General features: G+C 41.9%; 2 protein-coding genes across 5 annotated transcripts in view; both read left to right on the plus strand.

Moving 5' to 3' along the window:
• The first annotated feature begins 786 nt into the window (after positions 1-786).
• On the plus strand, positions 787-7,079 carry LOC112995840 (nuclear receptor subfamily 0 group B member 2-like). Its single transcript, XM_026121047.2, has 2 exons — positions 787-1,458; positions 6,652-7,079. Exons 1-2 carry the CDS (start codon positions 888-890, stop codon positions 6,903-6,905), a joined length of 825 nt encoding a protein of 274 aa, XP_025976832.1. The 5' UTR covers positions 787-887; the 3' UTR covers positions 6,906-7,079.
• Positions 7,080-21,094: 14,015 nt separating this feature from the next.
• Positions 21,095-24,032, plus strand: part of BCKDHB (branched chain keto acid dehydrogenase E1 subunit beta) — a 140,276-nt gene continuing 137,338 nt past the window's right edge. For all 4 annotated transcript variants that reach the window (XM_064508707.1, XM_064508710.1, XM_064508708.1 and 1 more), the window contains exons 1-2: positions 21,095-21,307; positions 23,815-23,892. In XM_064508707.1, the coding sequence (XP_064364777.1) occupies positions 21,151-21,307; positions 23,815-23,892 (235 nt within the window). In that variant the 5' untranslated portion in view covers positions 21,095-21,150. The remainder of the gene's footprint in view (positions 21,308-23,814; positions 23,893-24,032) is intronic.

Genomic DNA, 24,032 nt, shown 5'->3' on the forward strand with positions numbered 1-24,032 from the left:
GAGAAGTCTGCATGTTCTGTGTTTGAAATTATTATATCTGAAATATAGGAGACAATACTGCTATGAACCATAGCATCTAACTTTCTCTGAAATTTCTTTAAAATCTACCAGGAATATGAAATCATTCATATACATGTGATTTACATCCCTGGGGGCTTTCATTTATGAACTCCTTGACATAAGTACCATATCCTATTAGCTGTGAAGTGTGAACATTGTTGACTACTCTGTGAAAAGTAATCGTGCACATGCGCAGTGTCTTCAGGTGGCTCCTTTTAACAAAAATAAAAGCGTCTGCTTTGAGAGTACTCAAGAGACTGCTACCATGGCAATCTTTACAAGTACAAATGCATTTCTGAACGCTCCAGAACATTAGCTAGTGGACAAGGTCAGTGTATCAGTAAAATATACATAGCTTGTTGCTTCTTCACTTATCACATCCTAGTTTTCACTTGGCTTCCCCTCAAGGGCAGGCTGTATGCATTATATAGCTGGCCATTGCAAAAATAGCTCTGCTATGGGCAGCACTGTGGAGTCACTGGCATGGTGGCATGAAGCTAGCCCCAGCTGATCTGCACGAGGGCAGGGCAGGGAGCAACGCCTGCACCGTGGGCGGTGAGCCTTGCGCTCTCCCGGGGACGTGGCAGGCCTGCGAGATGCCGGCAACCGTGCAGCCCCGCCTCGTTTGGCCACGGGTGGAAACAGACTGGAGCAAATAAAGTTCAAGGTAACTTTACAGATCAGGGTCACATTACTGTTCAACTGGCAGTGTATATAAAAAGCACACAATGCCTAGTTGTTTGACAAAAGCGCTCTCCTCTGCTAGCGGAGCACAGTTCTGTGTATGTTATTTCCTGCCACAGTAAGGGCATCCTACATTTGGCTCTATGGCTAGTCAGGTAGCTGAGAAACCTGAGAAGTGTCAGTGTGACACACACCATGCTAAGAGCATCCTGTACGAGATCCTTAACAAAGAGCATCGAAATGAGACCACGTGGCACCAGCAGTATTTCCGACCATACTGCTCCATAGGAAACAGTGGCTGCTCTTGTGTGGATAGCAGAAGAGTTGTCCTGAAAACGCCAGAAATCACGTGCAGAAGAGCTTCTGAAGTGCTCTTGAAGACTTCAGCTTTTATCAGAAACTTGCCTTCTTTTTATCACATGCCTTGGGAGGATCAGGTTGCCCTCATACAGCAGAACTGGGCCCCTCTTTTTGTCCTGGGCCTAGCACAAGAAGGGGTGGATTTTGAGCTGAGAGAGATTTCAGCCCCTAGTTTGTTGAAAAAAATTCTCCTCAATCAATCTTCCACAGCTAGTGATGAACTAGGCAGCTCCTCACTTGGAGCATCTTTAGCAGAAGGTCAGAAGCTGAAGAATTTATTGTGGAAATTATGGGACCTGGACGTAAGTGCAAAAGAATATGCCTACCTTAAAGGAATTATTCTTTTTAATTCTGGTAAGTTTTCCTGGAAAGATCACAGCTGAATATGTGTCTAAAAGGACATTTGGCATTTTGCATATAGACAATGTTCGTTTTTACTCATTTCTATGAATGTTGCTAAATATTTTCAAAATTTATGTTCCACAATTTAATCACTGTCTTCCTCAAGTAGTTTACTTAGGTTGCTTAAATTTTTGTAGTAGGTTACCCACTGTAAGCCAAAACAGATTCTGGTAGACAGACTTTAAGTCATAAGGAATTAACCGTGTCACTTCAAACTGATTTTCAGTTAAAAGGTAATACAGCTGCTTCATTTGTAATATAGTGAAGGCAAGATGGTGTATGGATGGATATGTGATGTGAACATTAGAACAGTTTTAACAAGACATCCTCTACAGAGAGAATACTGGAGAAGGTAACATAATCTGTATCATCTGATTATTATTAATGATGCAAAAGTATAGTGCACTGAGGTTACAATGCCCTTTTCTTTTCTTTTTTCTTTTCTTTCCACTTTTCCTTTCCTTTTCTTTCTTTTCTTTTCTTCTCTTTTCTCTTCTCTTCTCTTCTGTCTTCTCTTTTCTCTTTTCTTTTTTCTTTTTCTCCTTTGATGTATCCTTTTAGTATCTTTACATTCAAAGCCTGGAACAGCGGTCATGAAACAGACTCAGACAAGTGATTACATCCCTCCACTTCTGATGCCAAGTTTAGCATTTTAGGAAGGAAGGTTGCCTAGGTCAGCACCACAGAGTGAATGAGTCATTAAAAGCCAAGCTCTAAGTCCACTAAAGTAAGTGGAAAGACTTGTTGACTCCAGTGCTCTTTGGCTCAGATCCCTGACTCCTTCCACAGCAATCATTGCAGTTGGCTGAACTGTCAGCAGTGTGCTACACTTGGGACTACACCAAAAGGATACTTGAATGCTTCAGTTATTCCATGATATTTCTTGTGGTGAATGGTTTACGAGCTTCTCAAAGGCTGTAGTGGCTCTATATTTGTTTCCACTAGGGTTCAGATTCTGGTTCTTAATATGCAATGTCATCCAGACATTTTGTCTTGTGTGTCTATGCTATAACATCAAACCAGTGGAATTTGTTTCAGTGCAATTTATTTTATGTTTTTCACAATAAAATCAGGCTGAAAGAAATCATCAGTTTTATCCAGTATGATGAGAAGATAAATCCCTCATTTGCAGTGGTTTATACAGTTTAACTAGCAAGCATTTTTCTTATCTCTGTAGATAAAATGTGATTTTTACTTTATGAAGGAGAAAGCAGCAGCAGAAGCAGTGTTATGTTCTAGATTCATGCCTCTTAACTACTCCTGCTGCCATGAGCTACTGCATGACATGCCAAGTGTTCCTTCATGCTGCCTATGGAATAGCCAAGAGCTTCAAAAAGACTCAGTGCCTCTTAGGTATCTCTCTAGGTGTCTCTCTCCACTGTTTCCAAAAGGAGGCTAGGAGGACTTCAGTTAAGACTGGCTTGATTCCACATGAAACAAAAAGTCACAGTCTAACCTCTGGACTGAAACATATACTGAGGGCTTATACAAAGCCCAAACCTCCCTTTCTGTACCAATTTTGCTGCAAACTAATTTGTACAACTATCATTTCAGACATTATTTGTAATAGTTTTTAAACACTTTCCACCAAACTCAGACAATGTTTTCTACATATATTCAGACACATTTTCAGCTGGCCTCTTAATTCTGTCTTGATGTTTGGCCAAATCTTAATACTTTGCAGGCCTCGGTCTAAGCAGATTTCAGGCAATCTCTGGCAGCGACAATGCTTAATCTTTCTCTGGATTATGGAATAACTTGTATGAGCTCATATCTGAATGTTTTAAATCCTATCAGGACCACCAAAACTGGGTAATGCAAAGGAAAGGAGAGGGCACAGGGCAGTCCAGACCTGGGTTATGAATGAGAGGTCAGCAAGGCATCCAGAAATGCAGCTGCAGAAGAACAGCTAGGCAAGTGACTGGGCATGAAGCATGATAAACAAGCATAGCTCGGCTTTGTTCATGCCATAAGCAAACTCTTAAGAAATCCCTCTGGAGATAGTGTGGTAGGTAGGCAGGCAGACAGCACGGGGTATAAGTCCTCATGCTATAGCACAATTTTCTCAGAGGATTAGAGAGCAGAAACATTAGGTTTTGAAGAAAATCCCACCCTACCTTCTTTTTTTAGAAGGATGGTAACTATGATTCAGAGCCTTGGAAGAGAGTAGTGAGGAATCAAAATCCAGGAAACACCTGTCTTTGTGAGTGCAATAAAGCTAGCACAGTACTTCCAGGCAGGAGACTTGCAGGGGTACTGACTGACCACAGTCTGTTTGGGCCAGTAAGGATCCGTGAATGAGAAAGTGTGCCCAGCCCTTCAGAGAAAATAGGCAGCCTTGCATTGAATCCAAAATCTCCAATACATTCCAGGACACAGAGCCACGGCTGCTCTTCCCAGGAATGCCTTAGCCAGGATTGCCTTTGAGAGGTTAAAGTGTGCACGGGTGAAGGAGCCCAACTGCAAGGCTTTCTCTAGGATTCAGGTAACAAGTAAAAGAAAGGAGCAGGAAAGACTATCCCACCATCCATGAACAGCACAAGAATGAGGTGAAACAGCTCCCGTTGCTTTTAACAGGTGTCTGAAAAAAATATTGTAATTACACAGTGAAGAGATAGGAGCAGTGAAAATAGCTGTTGTTATTATATCAGTGCCATCTAGAACTCCATCAGGGCTGTGACAGGACTTCTGTTATAAATGATGCTCTTCAGAAGTTTACAGCTCAGCTGGGAACATTTATATTTGACTGAATATTAGCGCAACAGATCACAGCACAAGAACTTTCCTATTATTTATAAATGAAAAGCATGGCTGATTACAAATAAGAGGGGACCAAATGGGAAATTTAAGCAAATTTGAAGGGATATAAGCAATTGCAATTTTATCTTGAACATACAAAATCTTGACAGCTTCCTTTCCATGATAAATCTAACAGTTGGAACCACTGTCACAGCTTACAGCTAGTGGTAATGCTCGGGGAGAAGATGACATTTCCAGACTTTCTTTTCTAGCTAGCCTGATTGCAGGCTTTGCTGAGGCTTCTTCTCCGCTGGAAGTGTTGTCTAGAAAGAATAGAGCTGCTGAAAACTGATGAAGTGCAGCCAGCTACAGGTTGAGAAAAAACCCAACCAGGTTGGTTTTGCCCTAGTGCAGGGCAGTAGGCAACAAGGAAGAACCTCCCATACTTAGATGAACGATCCTATGTGAAACACGCCTCAGTCCATTGAGACCCCCATCCCAGCGAGGTGTGAAGCCAGTCCCTATACAAGATGCTAAACGTGCCTGCAGTATGTGCTGGGAAAAGGAGGTGGAGATAGGTTAAAATAGGATGTGGGAGGCAAGAGAGGCAGAAGTCAAAATTGGGGGATTCATGCTACATCATTACAGGCTGCAGCAACTGTAGGAAAGAAAAGCTGGTGTGGCACAGCAGTACCCTCACTCAGGCAGACATGCACAGGAGGCAACAGGCTGCAAAGGGCTTCCCACGAGAAGCAAAGGATAAACATGGGGTGTCCTCTGAACTCAGTCCTGGAATCCACCAATAGCCTTGACAGCCCAGCAGGTTTGGAGTTATGTGCCACGTGAAGTATGTGACTGGGGCTCAAGACCATGCCTCTATAAGCAATAAGCACTCTGATCCAATGAATCCTCACTCAGTGAATGTTTAAAGTTAAGCCCATGCATCAGCACAATGCATAGATCGGACTAAGGGGCGGAAGGTGGGTCTTGAGTCTGTCAGAACAAACACCAATATCCTATGCAAGGTACACTAATTTAATTTGTTAAACATATAATAATCTATACAAATGGTTAAATAATTGTTTTGCATTTTGTTTTATAACATGACAATTTTCTCATAACTTTTTTCCTTGTCAAAAGTAAATGGACTTGAATGTATAACTGCCTAAATAGTTTCAGCATAGGCCAGTGTCAGCCTCTTATTTAAAGGAGTTAATTTTAATTAGTACTTTAAATTCCTAAATTTAGTGATAGCACCAAATGTTAAGTCCCTTTACTTAAAGACACTTACTTACTGTATTTTTACACTGGAGTTGCTTTTGATGTAGCTAGCAAAACAACTGGGTGTGACTGAACGAACCATTCCTGAAAAGAAAACATGTTTAAGACTTTGCTCAGTCGGGAACCAATGGAATAATTACAGACAGGCTTAGGGGTAAACGAATACACTAAGCAGAAGCATGGCTCAGATATTTCCTCGTTCTCTGGTCCCTTCAGAGTATATACAGATGGAGAACAGAATAAAAAGGTACTAAAAAATCTGTCCTGTATATCTGGCTGTGTGTGTACTCCTCTAATTCCAGCAGTACCAAAACCAGCTATGATGCTGCCTTCCAGCAACTTCCTTGTAAGCATAGGGACACGGATGGTCAGGGGTTGGAGGTGGGCTAGAAGTATGCTGAGAGCTGCTGCAGAAAATCCCACAGGGACTGCAGGGATCTCTGAGCAGTGCTACAGACCTCTCCCTCTTCACAAATGGCTGAGGAAAGAGAGAACAAAAACTGAGAGTATAACTACCTTTCTTACCTTTGTGAATCCATCACACACCTCAGAGTATCTTTATGCTTTGTTCAGACTGCAAATGAAGGCATCCAGGTAGCATGGCTAGTCAACCATAATGCCTCAGCTTAGTCTAGGTAGTGCAGCCAACAACAGGAGGGAATTGGTGATGGTTAGACCAGAAATCTATTTCTTTGGGTTGCCAACCTGCGCTGCAGTCCAAACCACTGCCTCCACCTTGCTAATGACATATAGCTATGCTATTTAGATCAAAACTAGAATGTTTCTATCTACCCACACTACTGTATCAGCATCATTTGGTGGACAGCCATCCCTTAAAAGCTTCTTCTCCATCTGTACTGTGTCAAAGTTACCTCCTGATACAACTTCAAAACTCCATATTTAATGTAAGGGGCTAGAGTCCAATGTGCTTACAGTGTTGCTCAGTGTTTATTCTAATTATTGACTAAGCATATCCTTTTTTTCCAAAAGTACATTTAGTAAGCTTTTGTTGTTTTCTAGAGAAAAGAAGTACTGTAAGTTAAAAAGCCAGATGTCCATCATTACACAGGACTCAGAACAAACATGTTTACTCAAGATTCCTTATTTTACTTTTTGTTTTGACAGGACAACATGTCCTAAAATGTTTTCCCTATGTACAAACACTGCAGCAGGAAGCTCAGCAAGCTTTGATGGAGTTTATCTCAATGATGTTCAACAGACACCTAAGCAGATTTGCTTGGATTCTTCAGCTGCTCACCTCTCTCCGAGACATTGATGCATATGTTATTGAAGAACTCTTCTTCAGGTCCATTTTAGGAGAGGTGACCCTAAATGAATTACTTTTAAAAATCCTATATATTAAGCCAGACTGTCTTTGAAAACAGATGACCTCTGCACTCAAAAACCTAATTCTGAAGAGATGAGAGACTTTTATGGCCATTAAAGTTAAACATATTTTGAAGAAATCATTGATGTACCATGTAAGCCATATTTATTTTTTGTATAAATACATAATCTTGTAATATTTAGAATTAAATGGAGTGAAATCTAAACATTTCATGAATCTGTGTGTTTTCAGAAAGCTTCAGTCTACCATATCCAAAGACTGCCTGAGAGGCCCAGCATCACCTCTAGTCGTGCTAAGTTCAACAATATTATTTCTAGTGAGCATTTTTATAACTGCTTAAAACTATCCTCTGTGTTTTGGGCTTGCCAGAAGTTTTTGCTTTCAGGAAAAGGGGCAGTGGTAAATTTTATTCAGTCTACTGCCAATTGAAGATGAATAGCTATGCAAAAGGCTTATCATTGGTAAGATGAGGATAAATTCTTCCTTTTCTTGAGATGTCATTCCCTAATCCTCCCTCGCTTCTCATTTCACTGAGAACTCCAGTCCTTGGCTGTGATTGTTTGCTGGAGCTCTCCATTCCTACCTCCTCTCCTGCAGGGTTCCCTTTCTAAATCTTCCACTAAACTTTAGGCATTACATCCCTCTCCCTCTATTCACAAAGTCCTTCCCAGATTAATAACCAAACAACACAATTTAAAAATTTGTTGAATAGACAAAAAACATTGTTTGTGACTGTTTCCAGGATGGGACTAATGAAGACTGAAAGCTATTGCGTTATGCCACGAGCAGCAGAACTAATGTAGAACAGTTTCCTTCAGATTTAAGACCTTTGCCCTTTAGTCCTCCCCGTACCCTTCTATAATTACCCTAGCTTCCCTCCAAACAGATGGTAGATGTTGTTCCTTGGACAGCAGAAATGATGAAACATGGTTTCCTACAGATGTGTGCAATCTGTTCCTACATCTCTCACTGCAACAGTTCCATGTCTCCACCCCTAAGACTGCTAGGACATGCCTCACAGCATCTCACTGTCTGCTATCTGTCTGGCTGGAGAAGAGGCACCATGTGTTGGGGTTGGCTCCACATGTGTGCTGACTGGTCATCCATCAGAATAAAAACAACTTTTGAGTTTGTACTTCAGCTGCAGTAAGGGCAAAATTTGTATCTCTTTCCTCTCCCATTCAATGGTTTTCATGAAACTTGTAGAAATTGAATTATCTCTGAGTTTTCCAGCAGAGGGTCAAACCTAATTTTGTTTGGCAAGGGCGAACAGTTTGGCTCAAATTCACCAAGTGGGGACTGACAGAAAGCTAGACAGACAGCAAGACAGAGATTATGATAATTCAATCACTGATTCCTTAGAAAGCCAGGCTAAAATCATAATAAAAACTCATATATTTATATACACATATCAACACATATATACATACAGAGATGGATGTTCAAAGGATTTGCAAAGGCCAATCAAAAAGAGAAAAAGTTAATATATAAAAAAAGAGATCTCTACCTATCAGTTCTGACTAAAATGCCACACATTTTTCCTCACTGTGATTACTGAGGAAAAAATTGTAAAATAAGGGAAAAAAGAAAAACCCAAACAAGACAAACCAACTAACCCCCTGGGTACTAGTGATCATGGAAGTGGCAATCTGTATAGTAAATACAGCTCATCTTTCTATGTTACAAGCTAACCAAAACTTGCAGAAATTAGGCTTTTTGGATTGGTATTTTTCATGTGAAACCTTCAGCTTTTGGTAGGTTTTTGTTAAAATGTTTCAGCAGTGCTTGCTGTGGATCAAGTGGTACATGGTAACTGGATATTCCATTGTAACTTGTTTGTATTAGTGAATGGAAACATTAGTGCCAGAGATGTGATTTTTGTCTATTCTTGTTAAAATTCACCCAAGCTATACCTTCAAAAACTGTATTGGTACATTTGCTAACTACAATACCATTTGGTATGATATTTGAAACGAAATATCAAATGCAATTGAATATCAAAAGAGTTCCTCCCCTTTGAACACCCTATAAGTCCTAACAGCTTCTACCTCTGGCTACTACAAATGCCCCATCTGTACACACAACAGTGCAGCACAGGTCAGGGCTGCAAGCGTGGGACCTGGCTGTCCTTGCTAGCAGCACATGCAGCAGCTTCTGGAAAGAGAATGGGAAGAAGATCCCCACTCTGGTCTTGATTCTCCTCCTGCTGCTGTGAAGAGAGCAGAGAGGGTGAGGCATGGCCTCAGCTAAACCCAGTAAGAACAGTGAGGCCATCTTCCTTTTTGCTCCTGCCTCTAACCACCCATGGCTATGTCTCTTTTTACATGGTCAACAACTTTGGTTTTCAAGATGGTGTTGTTTTCAACCACAAAGGCAAATACTAGGCTGCAAAAGGGACTCCCATGGGATCTGATACTTCACAGACTTCACTTCATTGTGCTCTGGATACAAGATGCAGTTCTTCAGCAGGTCTTTAACATGAAACATATCTTCTTTAACACCTGTGCAATTAAAAAACTCAACAACCTTGAACTAAAGCTCAGTATAACCAAACATTCCCCTGCACACAGACCTGTCCCCAGAGAGAGCATGAATGTTAATACAAGCTTCTTGAAATGAAAACTCATTATGTTTGCTTGATACTCGTCTCACTAAGGACAGAGTAAGAACCCATATATAATTTAATTAAGCTGCATATAAAGGTGGAGGTTGTGAAGGTACAGGATGTAGGTGGAGGCAGGAGAAGTGACCAGAGGTTAGGAGCAAAAGCAGGAGCTCTCTCTGAGGGAGGAAAGGCACAGCAGAAGACAAGCTTCAGAAGTCAAGGTAAATAATGAACTGGGCTGGAGGAGCAGAGACAGAAATGGACAGAAGCAAGAAGACAAAGGACACAAAAAAGACCCCAAACCAAAAAAAAACCAAAGGAGAGGGAGGTTTGTCACCACTTCCTCAAGCTTCTGGAATTGAAACCAGAGGCAGAAGCACGGGTTCACTGGCTCCAAAATCCACCAGCAAAGTGAGTGTAACCATCTCCATTTAGTGCCTGGGAGATGACAGAACTGCTACCAGTTAGTGTGAGAGCTAGGCTGGTGGAAACCTGCCAAAAAAAAGTTTAGCCTTGTTGATGACATAGGTAGAGCTCTCACTCAGAGACAGCTCTCCTTTTCCAGTTGTTGACTTTTCCAAAACACTGCATAGCAATATTTTTAGAGTGTTAGAAGAAACCTTTATTTGCAAAATCAAGAGTGAAAAAGTAAACTAAATTTGCTTGTGAAACCTTACTCCAGTCTTCTGAATAATACCACAAGCTCTTTTAATGACATGACAAATTCCTATTTTTTTCCCCTCAGGACTCCCTGCCTTATTTAGGGCAAAGAATGGCCTGTGCTGTGGGAATTTGTTATGACTGTGCAAAGGAGGAGACATTGTCTGCTAATCTCAGTTGCTTTAGTTGCAGAACCAACATTGCAGAACTTGGATTACTACGGCTCTGTAGTGACAGAAACAATGTTCTTACAGTTAAATCAGATGAATGACACCTGAGAGAGTATAAACTCTGAGTGGCATTATTCCAGTCACTTCAAAATGATATGTGTCCCAGCATAGGGCTGCTATTGAAAGTGTTATGTGGCAAAAAAGCTTTTCATTTTTCATAATGGCAAACCAGGGCCTGTGGGTCTGATTTGCAGAAGTCAGTAGACTCTCACAGCTGCACCCGAGGTCACTGCAGACTGTGGCTCAGGCTCCATGATGCTGTATAATGCCATAAGCACTGAAAAATCAGTCTACACATACCCAGAGTACAGGGAAACTTTTGACAGCTCTAATCTCTCCCCTTCCATTCCTCCTTTGCAAAATGGTCATAATGATATTGCCTCTTTTCTTGACACATCTTTAAAGGTAAATTGATCAGTGTTTGTAAAGAACTAATGAATGCTATACCAGAGCACCTTAAAAAGTCCCTCTGAAAACGAGTAATTCTGTGTTCTGTGCCATATTCAATAGCATGCAGTAAAATAAAGCAGAGGCCTACACATTACAGGGAAAGGATAAAAGGAGAAGATACTGAAGAGAGGATGATTTAGTAAGCATTGAGCAGGGCAGTGATCCTGTGGCAAAAATAACATTTTGTCTCTTACGGTGGGGTTCATCTTTCAAGTGAGGCAATTGAACTCTTACTAGTGCAGAGACGAGCATGTTCACAGGGAGGTATGCCTTGCTTATTTTAGATACCTATGTTAGGTTCAGATGAATCACACTTTGAAGTGCTTTATCTCTGTGTATCGATACAGATATGGTGCCTATCTATCTGAGACTCAATGTCTAACTTTAGATGGCAAAAGTAAGTGAGATTAATCCCACCTCTACCATATATACAGAAATGGTCTGAATCCAGTTTGCACATGCAGTGTTAACTCTGACATTTCCTCATATTAGCATGGTTGACTTCGCAGTCCTAATCTTATTTAATGGTAGTTTTTAGACTTAACTTCTTGCGCTTTCAGCTAAAAGTGTATTTGTACTAAACAACAGATAATCTGGTATAGGCTTGCAAAGAAAGATAATTCAATGATTTTTATTCATGTCTCCAGGAAGGACTAAGAAGACACACAGTTCTCAGAGAAAACTCTTCTTGTTGAAGTAAAACCAGATTTCAAAGTCATATGAGACATCTCATCCATAGATCTGTATCCTTATCTATATTTCTGTGGGTTTTTTTTTTTTTCCCCTGGGGAATGCTTGTAATACCTCTTTTGTAGAAATTAAGGTATTCCATTCAAAAACTAAAATTTCACTTTTGCTAGAAAGCACTTACAACCCATATGCATAATCTCGTTCTCAAATGTCATTTTATTTGCAGCTGAACAAAATAATATAGGGTACAGATATGAGGAAAATCTGGTGCTCTACTTTATATTAAAGTCACCCAAGGAAATACATGCAACTTACTTCTATCATAGGTCCATAAAAATAGTTTAGCTCAGGGAAAAAAGCTGAAGATAAATTTCTACAATAAAGGTATAGACAAAAGAGGCTCCAATTCTTTAAATGACAAAAGAGATCTCACTCAAGAAATTGTTACTAATTGTACACAAACCCTCAATCTTTTCCATGGGGCCAGGACAAGTGAGCGTGAGGCAGTAGTTCAGTTTTGCTTGGGCTCGTCATCAACTGTTGTCAGGCAAGGTTGTGATTTTGAAAGTACAAGTTGTCATTCTCTCTGCTGACCCTCCCTTCCGCACGTGCACGTGTGCATGTGTGCATGCACACACACACGCACACACACACACACACACACGCACACACACACACACACACACACACACACACACACACACACACACACAGCCTGGGGGGCGGATAGCAGAAATGTTGCAAGATGAAGCACTCCACATTTCACATAGAAGAAAAGAGCATCTTCCCCAAAGGAAGGCATGGCCATAGCTATCTGCTAGCAGGTAATCTCAGGGAGCCAAGAACTCAAGGCTTCAGGTAGCGTGGGAATGCTCCCATTTCAATCACAGCAGAAACAGTGTAAGCCATTCACACTCACATAAAAATAGATGTTTGCCAGGAAGGTGAATTGGTAAAATCAGTATTCAGTGTGGCTGACACAGCACACAGGAGATGAATTTGCAAAAGAAAGAACTTGCTTATGCTAATGACTAAAGTGAGGGTGCTAAGAAACTTTTCCCACCAGGAACTTACCAGCAATTAGAACTAATCTGTCACATGCTAATAATATGCAAATATCAGTCAGTGCACTGGAACAGAACTTAATGCAGCAGATGGCTCTGGCCACTGCAGCATGAAGAGGGGTAGCACAATCATTGCAAAGCAATTTCTGGGAGCATGACACCAAGTATGATGACAGACATGGCGAGCATGCCCTACTTAGAAGGAACAGTGGCATTATCTCCACTGCACACTGTTGTCTAGGAATTCAAACAGCACAACTGGGAGAGCTCTCAAGGATGTGAGAATAAGTTGTTGTTATTGGTGACATACATAATGTTGGTGAAACAGACTGACAGCCCGAATAAGCTGCTGAACTTCAAACCTGCATTCAGAAGGGACCAGAGAGATGCTAGACTCAGCTCCTGAGCATGCCACTATGGAAATGCAGTAAATGCTGCCACTGCTTTTCTTCTGGGATCTTGAGTCCCTTCAGCCCTGCTATGCCCAGCTTGTACAGTCCCTGCATCACCAATCTAAGTAGTCTGCACTCTTCTCTGAAGTACCAGACATATGAGCCCTGCACAACCCTCTGAGAGCACATCAGTATAGAGAGGTGTGGATTCCCTCACCCGCAATACCAATTAGGCAAAAGTAAGCCAGTTCAGATCTGAAAGCCATGTATTTGCACAGATTTAACAGCCTGGGCACAGCCTGAGCTGCTGCAGCTACACACATTCCAGAGATGGGTGGCACCCGGTTGGCTTGGAAAGCAAGTGAGGCGAATATGTGTCTGTCTTCACCTGTCCTAGTCAATAAATGAGTCAACAGCATCATAATTAGGAACATAAGATTAGGACAGGGACTAGAAAGGTCCTCCTACAACATCCAGTCTGGTCTCTCTTACTGTGGATATCAATCTTGTATATGACTACATCCACAAACTTATCAAGCTCCACCTGAAATTATCCAGGATGTATTTGCATATACTATTCCTAATGGAATAGCACCCAGAAACTTCTGACCTGATGATTAGGATTCTAATTCCAACTGTAAATTATTAATGGCTAGTCTATACACACTGTTTCTTGTGCAAATATTGTCACTCAATTTAAATAGTTTTTCTTGCTCCAAGGTGTTTATGTGGGGCGTTTATAGACAGTGATTGTGTCCCCTATCCATCTCTCTCTTTCAACCCTTCCTCCCATTCCCTCTCTGATAGTTTTCAACTGCTGGCCCATATCTTATCCTCTTGTTTTTGGCAGATGGGCTAACATGTTTTCTTGATTTGCTTGAGTGAGAGGATGCATCTTTCTGATACTGACGTGAATCTCAGATTTGCTCTCATCTGTTCTCTTCTTCACCTGGAGGTCATTCTGTTTCCTTTTCTATCTCATAGTCTCTTGTACAGTATCATTGCTCCGTCTTGGGCTCCACCTCTAGGCTATCTCAGTCATCTCTTCCTCTCCCCTATTGGGACTTGCTTCCTTAATTTTCTTTTCTGCCATTCCATCTTCCGTCTGTTTTTTTTACCTCTCTCTCCATTACTACGAAACCATTTCTCAACTTTATTTTTCTCAATCAGCTAGTCTTTTGGTTTTGTAGCTGCATCCTTCTTCCTCTCTTACCCTTCAGATTATTTTCCTAGATCCCAGCTTTAAAGAAGAAAGGATGAAAATCCTCATACATTCTCCTACAAATTGCTACACAAACTACCCTGTTTGTTTTGGGCAGGTAGATTACTGCTTGCAAGTGTAGTTTTTCTCTTGTTCTTGCCTGTGACAGTCTTTCACAAGAAGCTGAATGCATGCAGTCATGGGCAGTGGCTTTGATAGTACGAATGAAGCCATCAGTAGGTCCTGTACCACCTTCTAGAACACTTAAAAGAAAACAACCCTCAGCATATTTGCTGCAATGTAAATAATCCTAGCATCTTGCAGACCTGGCATACTGAACAAAACTGCTTCTCTCTTTCTATCTCATCCGACTCATTGTCATCATCTTCTCAGCATGATAAGAAGCCACATACTAAGAAAATAAACCTCTTTCTTTCCACTAATCTCATTGCTGGGTGATGTGGGAGATTTAGCAGGGAATAGAGTATGATGGTATAGAACATGAGTCTTCATGGAGTCATCATATGCCCAAGAAGTACACTTTGTTCTCCTGCTCTCATGATTTTTTGACTTCTCTGAGCACTCTTTTTCTACTGTCTTGCCTGAGAACTCCCTTCCAAAGAAACTTGCAGCTATTTTCATTCATTAGTTTGAGTTAGTTCAGGCCAAGGGTTTTCCTCCTATCTTACAGAGAAACACTCCTTTGCATTCTAAAACATGTTTTAAGTTTAGCAGGGACTCCTCAAAAGAGTTCTGTGCATTGCCACCACATGTTTTTCTGTCAATAACGGATTTCAGTCTCTATACTTTCACTCCTTCCCTAATGTTAAAACTACACTGAGCTGAATTTCTTCTGGAGTTCAACAAGTCAACAACATGTCAATAAAATGTCTTTCCAGTGCTTTTTTCCCCAAGTTTTAGCTTAACAAAACTGGTATGGCAGACTGCAGCTGTATCATATTATATGGAAATGTTACTTTTTTCTTTGGCAAAGTGTTTATAACACAAACACATGGAAAAATCTGCAGTGGGACTTTCCAGGCAAAGACATGTGACAATCTTTGTCATGATTCCCACCGAGAACACTAGAAGAGAGTTCTAGGGAATAAGCAAAAATCTTTTATAGCTGACTCCCACTAGGACTGAATTCTACCTCTCTGAGAAATGCTGAGCATGAGCATCCTTAACTTCAAGAGAATCACTAGTAGTGGAATTGACCTCCCATTTATCAATCATCCTGCGAGGTATCAAGCAGCTAAATCTTGCTCTGTAATTTCTGTTACCTACCCTCATACCCTTGGACATCCACTGCACATCTGAAGTCAATGGTCCTTCAGATTTAGAGACACAAAAGCTGCTGGCTGTGTAAATTCCCTGTCTTTTCACCCCACCTCCCCAACCTTGCTGTATTTCTGCTGTGTAAAAATCCCTTATTTCTAGCTGGACTTAGACAAAAAAACTAGCCCTTCCAAACAGTTTAGAATCAAAGCCCCCAAAAGAATAATGATGTTCCTTGTCCCTTGCTAATGCCCACCAGAAGTATCCTGGCCTAAGGGCTACCTCCAGCAGTCAGATTTAGTCCATCTAAATGCCCATAGTCCATTACTATGATCAGTAACTAAAACTGGCATGGCAAAATGTCTTTTCAGGGTGCCTGTCTCCCTACATGGAGTTAGGGGATCCGGAGAGCCACCTTAGACTACATCCGTATTACACTAGATGCCTAACTTTTAGATTACTAAAGTTGGGGCAGATGAACTCCATGCTATGTAACTAATATCTGAATCTCAGCAAAACAGACAATTAATAGCAGTGGCACTGGCCATGCACCAGCTGCACTGATTCAGTTTTGTTCAGTTAATATTAATATAGGGTAAGTAATCAAACTGAGTGTAGGTCATTTGTTCCTCAGAAATAATGTATCTGGCTTCCATACTCTGAAATGACTGGTGAGTGCTTGCAAGAAAGGAAATATCAATTTCAGAGGTAATCAGAAAGATTATACTCTGATTTTCTGGATTTAGAAATAGAGATACACCGATGGTGAGATTTCAGTTTTAGAAAAGAAATCCCAGTAGGATGAATATGCCTTTTTTTCTTATTTGGTAGAAGGGTTCCACAGAAATGAAATCTAAAACAGTCTTGATGAAAGCAGTGAACTCTGTTGGTAAGTCATTTAATAATTAACTAGACAAAGCTCTTGACAGTTCACAGTGGGAAATAAATCTATTTCACAAAGGGGGGAGGGAACAATCTGACAGATCTGCATTTCAACATATTGTATGTATTAATTTTCATCAAGTAAATCTTTATTGTTCTCTGCCACCTAACGGTGGAGCTGGAAAATTACAAATCAGTAGCACAATTCTCAAGTTATGCTACTTCTAGCAGACTTTAATCAATGTATTTATTTGAATACAAAAAAACCCCTAAGTCATGGATGAAAATGTGAATAACTATAGGCTGTGAGATCCAGTCTGCCTAATTTAGTCTAAATTTTGGGTATGAGTGAGGCTGTCCTCCTGAATTAAATGCCTATGTTGCCTATCGAGGCAACAAAGAGAGGCATGGTGCCTCTGAAAACCTGGCGAGAGGGATCCTGTTAATCTAATTTAAACTTAGGCAGAACTTTGTCATATGCCTACTCATAACGCAATTCCTTATATAAAAATTAGAAAGAATCAACATACAGTACTTCTGCAATCAAGCTTTTTTTTAGAACGAGGCACAAAAGGTGAATCAAACTTAATTGTCTTCACAGACATATGAATAGCTCCAAGTGTTAAACATTCCTGCTTTGAGTGATAACCAACAGAATTTGCAGATACTCAGCACTGATGAAAACCTTTAGTCAAAGAAGCGTATAGAAAGTTGTAGTCTTTGTATGTTAAAAATAAAAATGTATCTACACTGTTTTTGCTGGGCTGAAAAATGGATCGAGTGCAGGAAGAAAGAATGAAGACCACAGCTTACTACCTTATTTACAGGTGGCTGCGGGTGGGTGACTGCATCTCTGCAGACATCAGTGCAACACTGATGGCAGTATGAGAATGTAAGTAGGGTCAACACTCCAAACCTTTGTAAATTAACCTAGGAAAATAGCTAGAACGCCACCTAACTGCAAAGGTGATTAAACTAGAAGGGACAGGAATGTGGAAAGGAAAGAAAATCATGCCATTTGGACTAGTTTTAGGAGAACTGACAGCTGAGTAAAGGATTTTGCTTTTTACACAGTTAATATCTCAGGGGTCCCTAGAATACAATCTGTTTTTGGATAGCTTTGATTATTTACACTCTGAAAGTATGGAATACTGTTATTTTCAATTTTACCATGTTTGAGAGCAATGAAATGTGGGTCTGGAAAACTGACGTGTGCAATATTGCCTATCTGGCTATCAACACTGGTTCAACAAATGGACAATGGATGCATACAAACCGATGCCTCCGTACTTGAAAGTCCAAATTGCTTCATGAAGGTAGCTCATTCAGACATGAAAACTGCACTGCACTCTAGGGAGACAACGGACTATGGGGAAACAATGAGGCTTTGGGTCAACGGGGCTTAAGATGAGCCATTGTGCCTTGTTATTTCCCCTTTTTTCACTTCCACTGCATATGATCATACTACTACAATCAGGGATCAAAACTGACCAATACACAGTAGTGTAGTATCAGAATATTGAAGAGGCATTCCAGTACATTTTATATATGAGCTACAGATGGATTTCTTTTTTTATCAAGATTCCTGAATTTTAATCCCAGGACTCCTGTATATTTGCTTTTTGAACATAGCTTATAACATTAGTTAAATGGTTTCAAGAATCCAGCTCTCAGCTCTTCTGCATCTGATTGAGATTTCTGGCATTCGTTCTTCTATCTGCCAAATAGCAGTGTTCTCTTGTAAGTGATCAACAACAAATATTATAGAACTGGAACACAGTAATATGATTATTTCAGTATGACCACACCCACTAATTTCAATATCAAGATCACAACTTCTGTTTGAGCTATGGTATATATTCTAGAAATAAATCTATTTTTTGTTTGAAGAAAGAAAGCAATGAGAATCCAGCATGTTCTCAGGTAAATTTTTTCAACATTTAATTATCCTCAAGATAAAAATGCACTTTTTTCTCATATAAATTGGATTTCATTATGCCTTTTCTGTATTAGAATTACAAGCTGTGAACTATCAGAAATCACTTCTCTATACAGGTATTTCTAGATTGAGCTGAAGTTACAGTAGCAAATAAAAGTTAAAAACACATTGTGGTTTAAAAGCAATTAAAGCTGATCAAATTAAACAAAAGAGAGTGGGATTCTCTTCCAGTAATTATGAAACACCAAGATCTTTTATAAAAAAAGGTTGAGTAATGTCTCTGCAGACAGCTCCTGCTGTTTCTAACATTGCTTCACTTAATAGTTAATGTTAGGAATTACTCATGTCATTTTAAAATAGGATTGTCTTTAATTTGGGTGTGATCATTCTGGTAAAATGTTTAAAAATCTAAAAAACAATTGGTGAAGAAAAACATAGTTAGTATTCTAGTCTGAGTGGGAAGCACTGTCTTAACACAGGGGTCATTGATGCAGCAGAAGTAACTGGATGATTTCTGACTCTCCTGCAAGTGGGTACAAAACTACTCCTCCAAATGTGAGCAGATAGCTGCTTGAAAGCTACTTTTCCTTTTTTCCCCTGACATCTGGCAGATCCCAACTTGACTGGCTGCAGATACAGTGCCCATTGTCTGCTCTTGATCAAAATCTGAATCACTTCTGTGCTAAACTGCAAAATGGGTCCCAGCCTTTGTGCTACCTAAAATGAAACCATTCACTTCTAAGTCCCTTCACTCATAACCGTTGCTGCTCTGCTGCAAACAACAATATTTATGATTCATGCTTTAAACCACACTGTTCTTTCTCTATTTTGCTCTCTTCTCTTTCAGTTTGTCTTCCCTTAGTATTTGTTCCTAGGAGTAAAACTGCCCCTTCTGTTCACATTTCTAACCTGTACAGGACTGACAGTAAAACAGCCAGACCAAAAGCTACTTTTGCTCCTTTCCACAGTGCACATTAGAAGACAGTTACTCAGTTGTATGTACCCAAAAAGGGACAACTGTCCTTAACCAGCAAAATACCATCTGCTTGTGAGTGAAGGAGTGAGAGAGAGGGGAGAAAACAGCTCCAAAGCACCAACAAATTAGAAAAGAAATGGATGAAGCTGACCATGATTAGGATAGGAGGAAGACAGAAGACAGCAAAGGAAGAAAGAAAACAGCAGCAGAGCCAAGACATGGCATTAGAGTTGAGAAGGGTGCTCATTAGCAAGCCTATTAGGTGGGTCCGCTAATTTACTTTAGGGGTGGGGAACATGCTGCAACGAACCATTAAGCAGTGAGGAGAATTTAAAGCAACAATATAGCATAAGTCAGAATTTATAAGGCAACAGCAGTAAAACTGCACTCAAAGCAATGCAACAGAAATCACCTGGAGGCCTCATCAGTTAGAGAGGTGTAGTTCAAATAAAACAACACATGGTGGGAAATGTGACAAGCTCAGAAGGAGTCTAAGATTCAACTACAAGCTATGTCCAAATATTGAGAGATATTGGAGTAGACTAATAGACATGGGGCCATATGCTCACAGTTAGATCCATGTCAATCAGAAGTAGCTCCATGGACTTCAAAGGAGTTACATCTAATTAATGCTGGCACAAACAAGTGCATAATCTAGTCTGTATCAGTAGGGTCTACAGTCATCATCAGTCCTTCAGATACTCATTAGTTGCTCTCCCTGATTATTCAGAAACAATAGCAATGACTCCCAGAGTTTTTAAATGGTTGTCAACAATGCTAAGTATGTATATACAATGACTAATACATGCAGATGGGGAATGTAGCTGATTTCGGCTCTTAAAATCTGATGTGTAAATTTAACAGAAGTGTCCCTAAGTGAGTGAATGACTTCCAAATGAGAAAGCTGTCTAAGATTAACCTATTATCTGGTATAAATCCCAACAATTAAGAAATTCAAAATAGAGAAATATTTTTTTCACACAATGCATAATGAAACAATAGTCTGCAATGGCATAGTCCTGAAATCATTAACAGCAATATTCAGTAAGAGGTTGTAACTTTCAATTCTTAAAAACAGAATTTAATGAAAGTAAGACAAAGAGGCTTTGGAAAAAGAAGCAGACTTTGGAGAACACAATGAATTAAAAGTGAGCCAGACCCGGAGAGGCTGGAAGCACGGCAGAAAAGGGTGTGAAAGAGAGACATTATGAACAGAGTATTTGCAGGTCTCCATTCGTTCTTTTTCTCCTGCCTGGATATCTTATGCAGTAGAATTTGCAGAATTCAGACATTTGTTCAGGGGGTTCTGGATGTTGGGATGGCAACATGAAAGTCCCAAGGAAAGAGAAGAAAAATGTTTAGGAGGAGAGGTGAAGCCTTTTGTTTCAGGCACGGTTGAGACAGGCAGGCACAGAGACGAGGTACACTAGGGCTCCCTGAGGTGAGGTACGCCGTTATCAGCTGTGCCAGCGGGCAAGAGGCCCCGACCCGGCCCGGCCACAGCGCCGCTCCGAGCAGTGCTGCCTGACACCCAGCCCCCTCACAGCCCGCCCCACAGGCCCCAACTGCCACAGCGCCGGCCGTTACAATACGCACGCACCCTGCGTCCCTCACCGCCACGACCCCGGCCCGGCCCCACCCCCCACGTCTCTCCCCGCCCGCGGCCACGCCCCCTTGCCGCGCAGAGACCCCCCCCCCCGGCCCCAGCCCCTCGTTCCGCCGCCGCACCGGCCCTGCTCCCCACCAGCTGCGCTTTCTGCACACGCGCAATAAACACTTCATCCCTCCCATCCCCACCCACAACAGCAGGGCTTATGATTGGCCCGTCCTCCTCCCGCTGCTGGCCAATAAGAAGCCCGGGCCGGGTCCCCGCCCCTTCAGAACGCGCGGCGGCCTGACAGCGGCGGCGATGGCGGCGGGGCTGGTGTGGCGCGGGGCGGCAGTACCGGCGGCGGCGGCGCGTCGCCGGGGCGGGCTCTGGGGGCGGCCGCGCCCGCTGCCGGCCGCGCCCCGCCGGCCCGCGGCCCATTTCGCTTTCCAGCCGGACCCGCCGCCCAGCGCGTACGGTGAGAGTGGGGCCGGGCCGGGGTCCTCCCCGCGGTGACCGGGCTCCCCCTCGCTGCGCCGCCGCCTCCGCGCCGTCTCCCTCGGGGTGGGCGCTGCTCGCCTCCGCTCGCCCCGCGGCGGCGCCGGCGCTGTGCGGTGCCTGCGCCCGTCGCGCGTCCCTCCTCCTGGCGCGGGGCCCGAAGCCGCGGGGGCGGCCGCCCTTGCCCACCCGCAGCGGCGGCCGGGGCTCGCAGCCGCGCCCGGCTCCCGCCCAGCGCCTCGCGGGAGCGGCGGAAGCTTCCAGGGCGCGGGGGAATGTTTCACCGGGGTCCCGCACGGCAGCGCCCGGGGTCGCGGCCGCGGTCGGCGCCTCCCCGCACCTAGAGTGGCTCGGCGAGGCGCCTGCGCTGGCCTGTGCCGGCCCCCTTCCCTCGGTGTCCCGGTGGGGCCTGTCAGCGTGGCGCTTCAAGGCCCCCCCAGCCCTACAGGGTTTGGCAGTAACTTCTTCAGCACCTTACGCTCATCTCTCTTTATCGCACCCGTAAGCCACGAGCCTGGTGGTAGGCCTATGATTAATAAAGGCTGCTGTCTGGTAAAAATCTGAGATAACCAGGTCCAGAGCGAACACAGATAAGTTGGAAATGAGTGAGGATGAAATTTAGTGTTTTGACTTTATTTCGAAGATATCTCCATGGACGTGACTCGTGATGCCTTCTTCATACAGAATAGCTATTTCTCTCACAGGAACCTCTGTGTTCTGGAAAAAAATTACTTAGTTCAGTACCTTGGTGCTCTAACTTGGTAATGAAGTCAAAGACAGTTCTGAGCAATTTCCATTAGTCATTACAATATAGGCTGGCAGAAGTATAGGCATTGGGGATGGTGCAGAGTAAAGCCTGCGTGCTGCACATCTCTGCTTGAGATTATAATGAAGAAGCCCTTGTAGGACAGGCCAGATTTTGTTGATATTTATTAATAGAAAATTTGTTCCCTTTGATTTAGAATATGCTTTGAAATTCTGTGAAAAATAGTGAAAGTAAAATACAGTAAAGCCAGTATTGATCTTAATACTGTTATCCTTCCAGTATTTGATATGAGTAAACACCTATCACTCCAGCAGCTGCCAGAATCTCTTAACGGGGACTGTTCTGACCTGCTGCCCTCACTTGTAATAGAAAGGCTCCTGCATCAGTCCCTGCAGGAAAAGAGAAACTAATTGCACCCTTCAGATTTGAACTGTGGAGCTGGAGATGCAAGGGTACAATTAGTTTCTCTTTTCCTGCAGGGACTGATGCAGGAGCCTTTCTATTACAAGTGAGGGCAGCAGGTCAGAACAGTCCCCGTTAAGAGATTCTGGCAGCTGCTGGAGTGATAGGTGTTTACTCATATCAAATACTGGAAGGATCGTATCTTGTTGAAAGGATAACTAAATACTTAGGTGGATGTTTGGGGAAAGAGAAACAATGGCTCTTCTGCTTGCCCTCCATTGAATTTGTAAACGTTGATTATTTGCAGCTTTCATATAATTTGAACAGTTCCTCTCACAATTCCGTTTGTAGCATCCCCTTCTTAAAAGGTCATGAAAAGTATAACAAGTGAAGCTTCTGAGTGCTGCAGTTCAGCTACCCAGCTGTAGCGTGGCATGACACAGGTCTTTAACAAAATATGCTAACATTAATTAACTTTTGAAGAGAGAGGGAAGCTGAATGCTTGTTGAGAGATGGCTTAGCTACTGGAAAGAGAATGTTCTTCTGTCTGGTTTCCAAATCCTGCTCTTACATTTGTCTAGGATTTTCACCTAAATAAACACTTTTTTTGACAAGCTGTCTAGGTTAGTAGGTAATATTCTCCTAGGCTGTGCTCTCAGTCATGATCTGAAGGCAGTTTTTGGCAGTTAAATAATTGCTACCAAATTTCAGCCAGGTAATTTCTTATTTGATCAGGCCCTTATAAGGCAGTATTTTATTTGCTTGCAGAATCTGAGTTGGTGACAACAGTAGTGACAGAGTTATTGCTTTCTCCAGTCTTTGATTTTTAGGCCCATGTTCTGTCCTTGCAGCATTGGAGATGAAGAAGGGGGCATAGGTAGTCTTTTTTGGTTTTGAAGGTTTTCTTTCGATCCATACTGTGGAAGACCTTAATATAGCAGTCTAGTGCATTTACTTTATCCTTTGTAAGTATAGCTGTTCATCATCCACCATGTTTCCTTGTTATTTGGAATGTGGGCTTGATACTCCTGCCACATTCAAACTGCAGTTCAGAGAGCAGGCTACATTTGCTGTAGCCATGAGCATAGTTTTTGAATAAAGTCTGAGTGCTGGACAGCAGAATTGTAGTCCTTGGAATTGCAAAATACGTTGTGCTCTATCCCATAACTTAAAGTCACCAAGCAAATGAGTTGTTGAGGTACTCTTAACGGGGGGCTAGCTACTAGCTAAGTTTTTAGTAATATATTTTGCTCCAATGTTTTCTGATGTATTTTGAGTTTTAAAATGAATTAAATAGCTAAATAATCCCTTTCATGCAGGGCAAACTCAGAAGATGAATCTCTTCCAGTCAATAACGAGTGCCTTGGATAATGCTTTAGCCAAAGATCCAACTGCAGGTATACTACAATTGTTATGCATCTTGCTGTGTATAAATGGTGTTCTATTTTGCCTATTTGTGTACAATATTAAAAGCATTTGCCGTAGCCTTTTAAACTTTTTAATACTATTTCTATACTTTTATTGAAGCAAACTAAAA

This window comes from Dromaius novaehollandiae, chromosome 3, assembly GCF_036370855.1.
Source record: "Dromaius novaehollandiae isolate bDroNov1 chromosome 3, bDroNov1.hap1, whole genome shotgun sequence".
NCBI classification, from domain to species: Eukaryota; Metazoa; Chordata; class Aves; order Casuariiformes; family Dromaiidae; genus Dromaius; species Dromaius novaehollandiae.

Bases quoted from the DNA above. Each gene is read 5' to 3' on its own strand.
- LOC112995840 (XM_026121047.2), top strand. From the start codon at position 888: ATGGCTAGTCAGGTAGCTGAGAAACCTGAGAAGTGTCAGTGTGACACA. The intron at 1,459-6,651 runs GTAAGTTTTCCT...TTGTTTTGACAG, and splicing joins AATTATTCTTTTTAATTCTG to GACAACATGTCCTAAAATGT.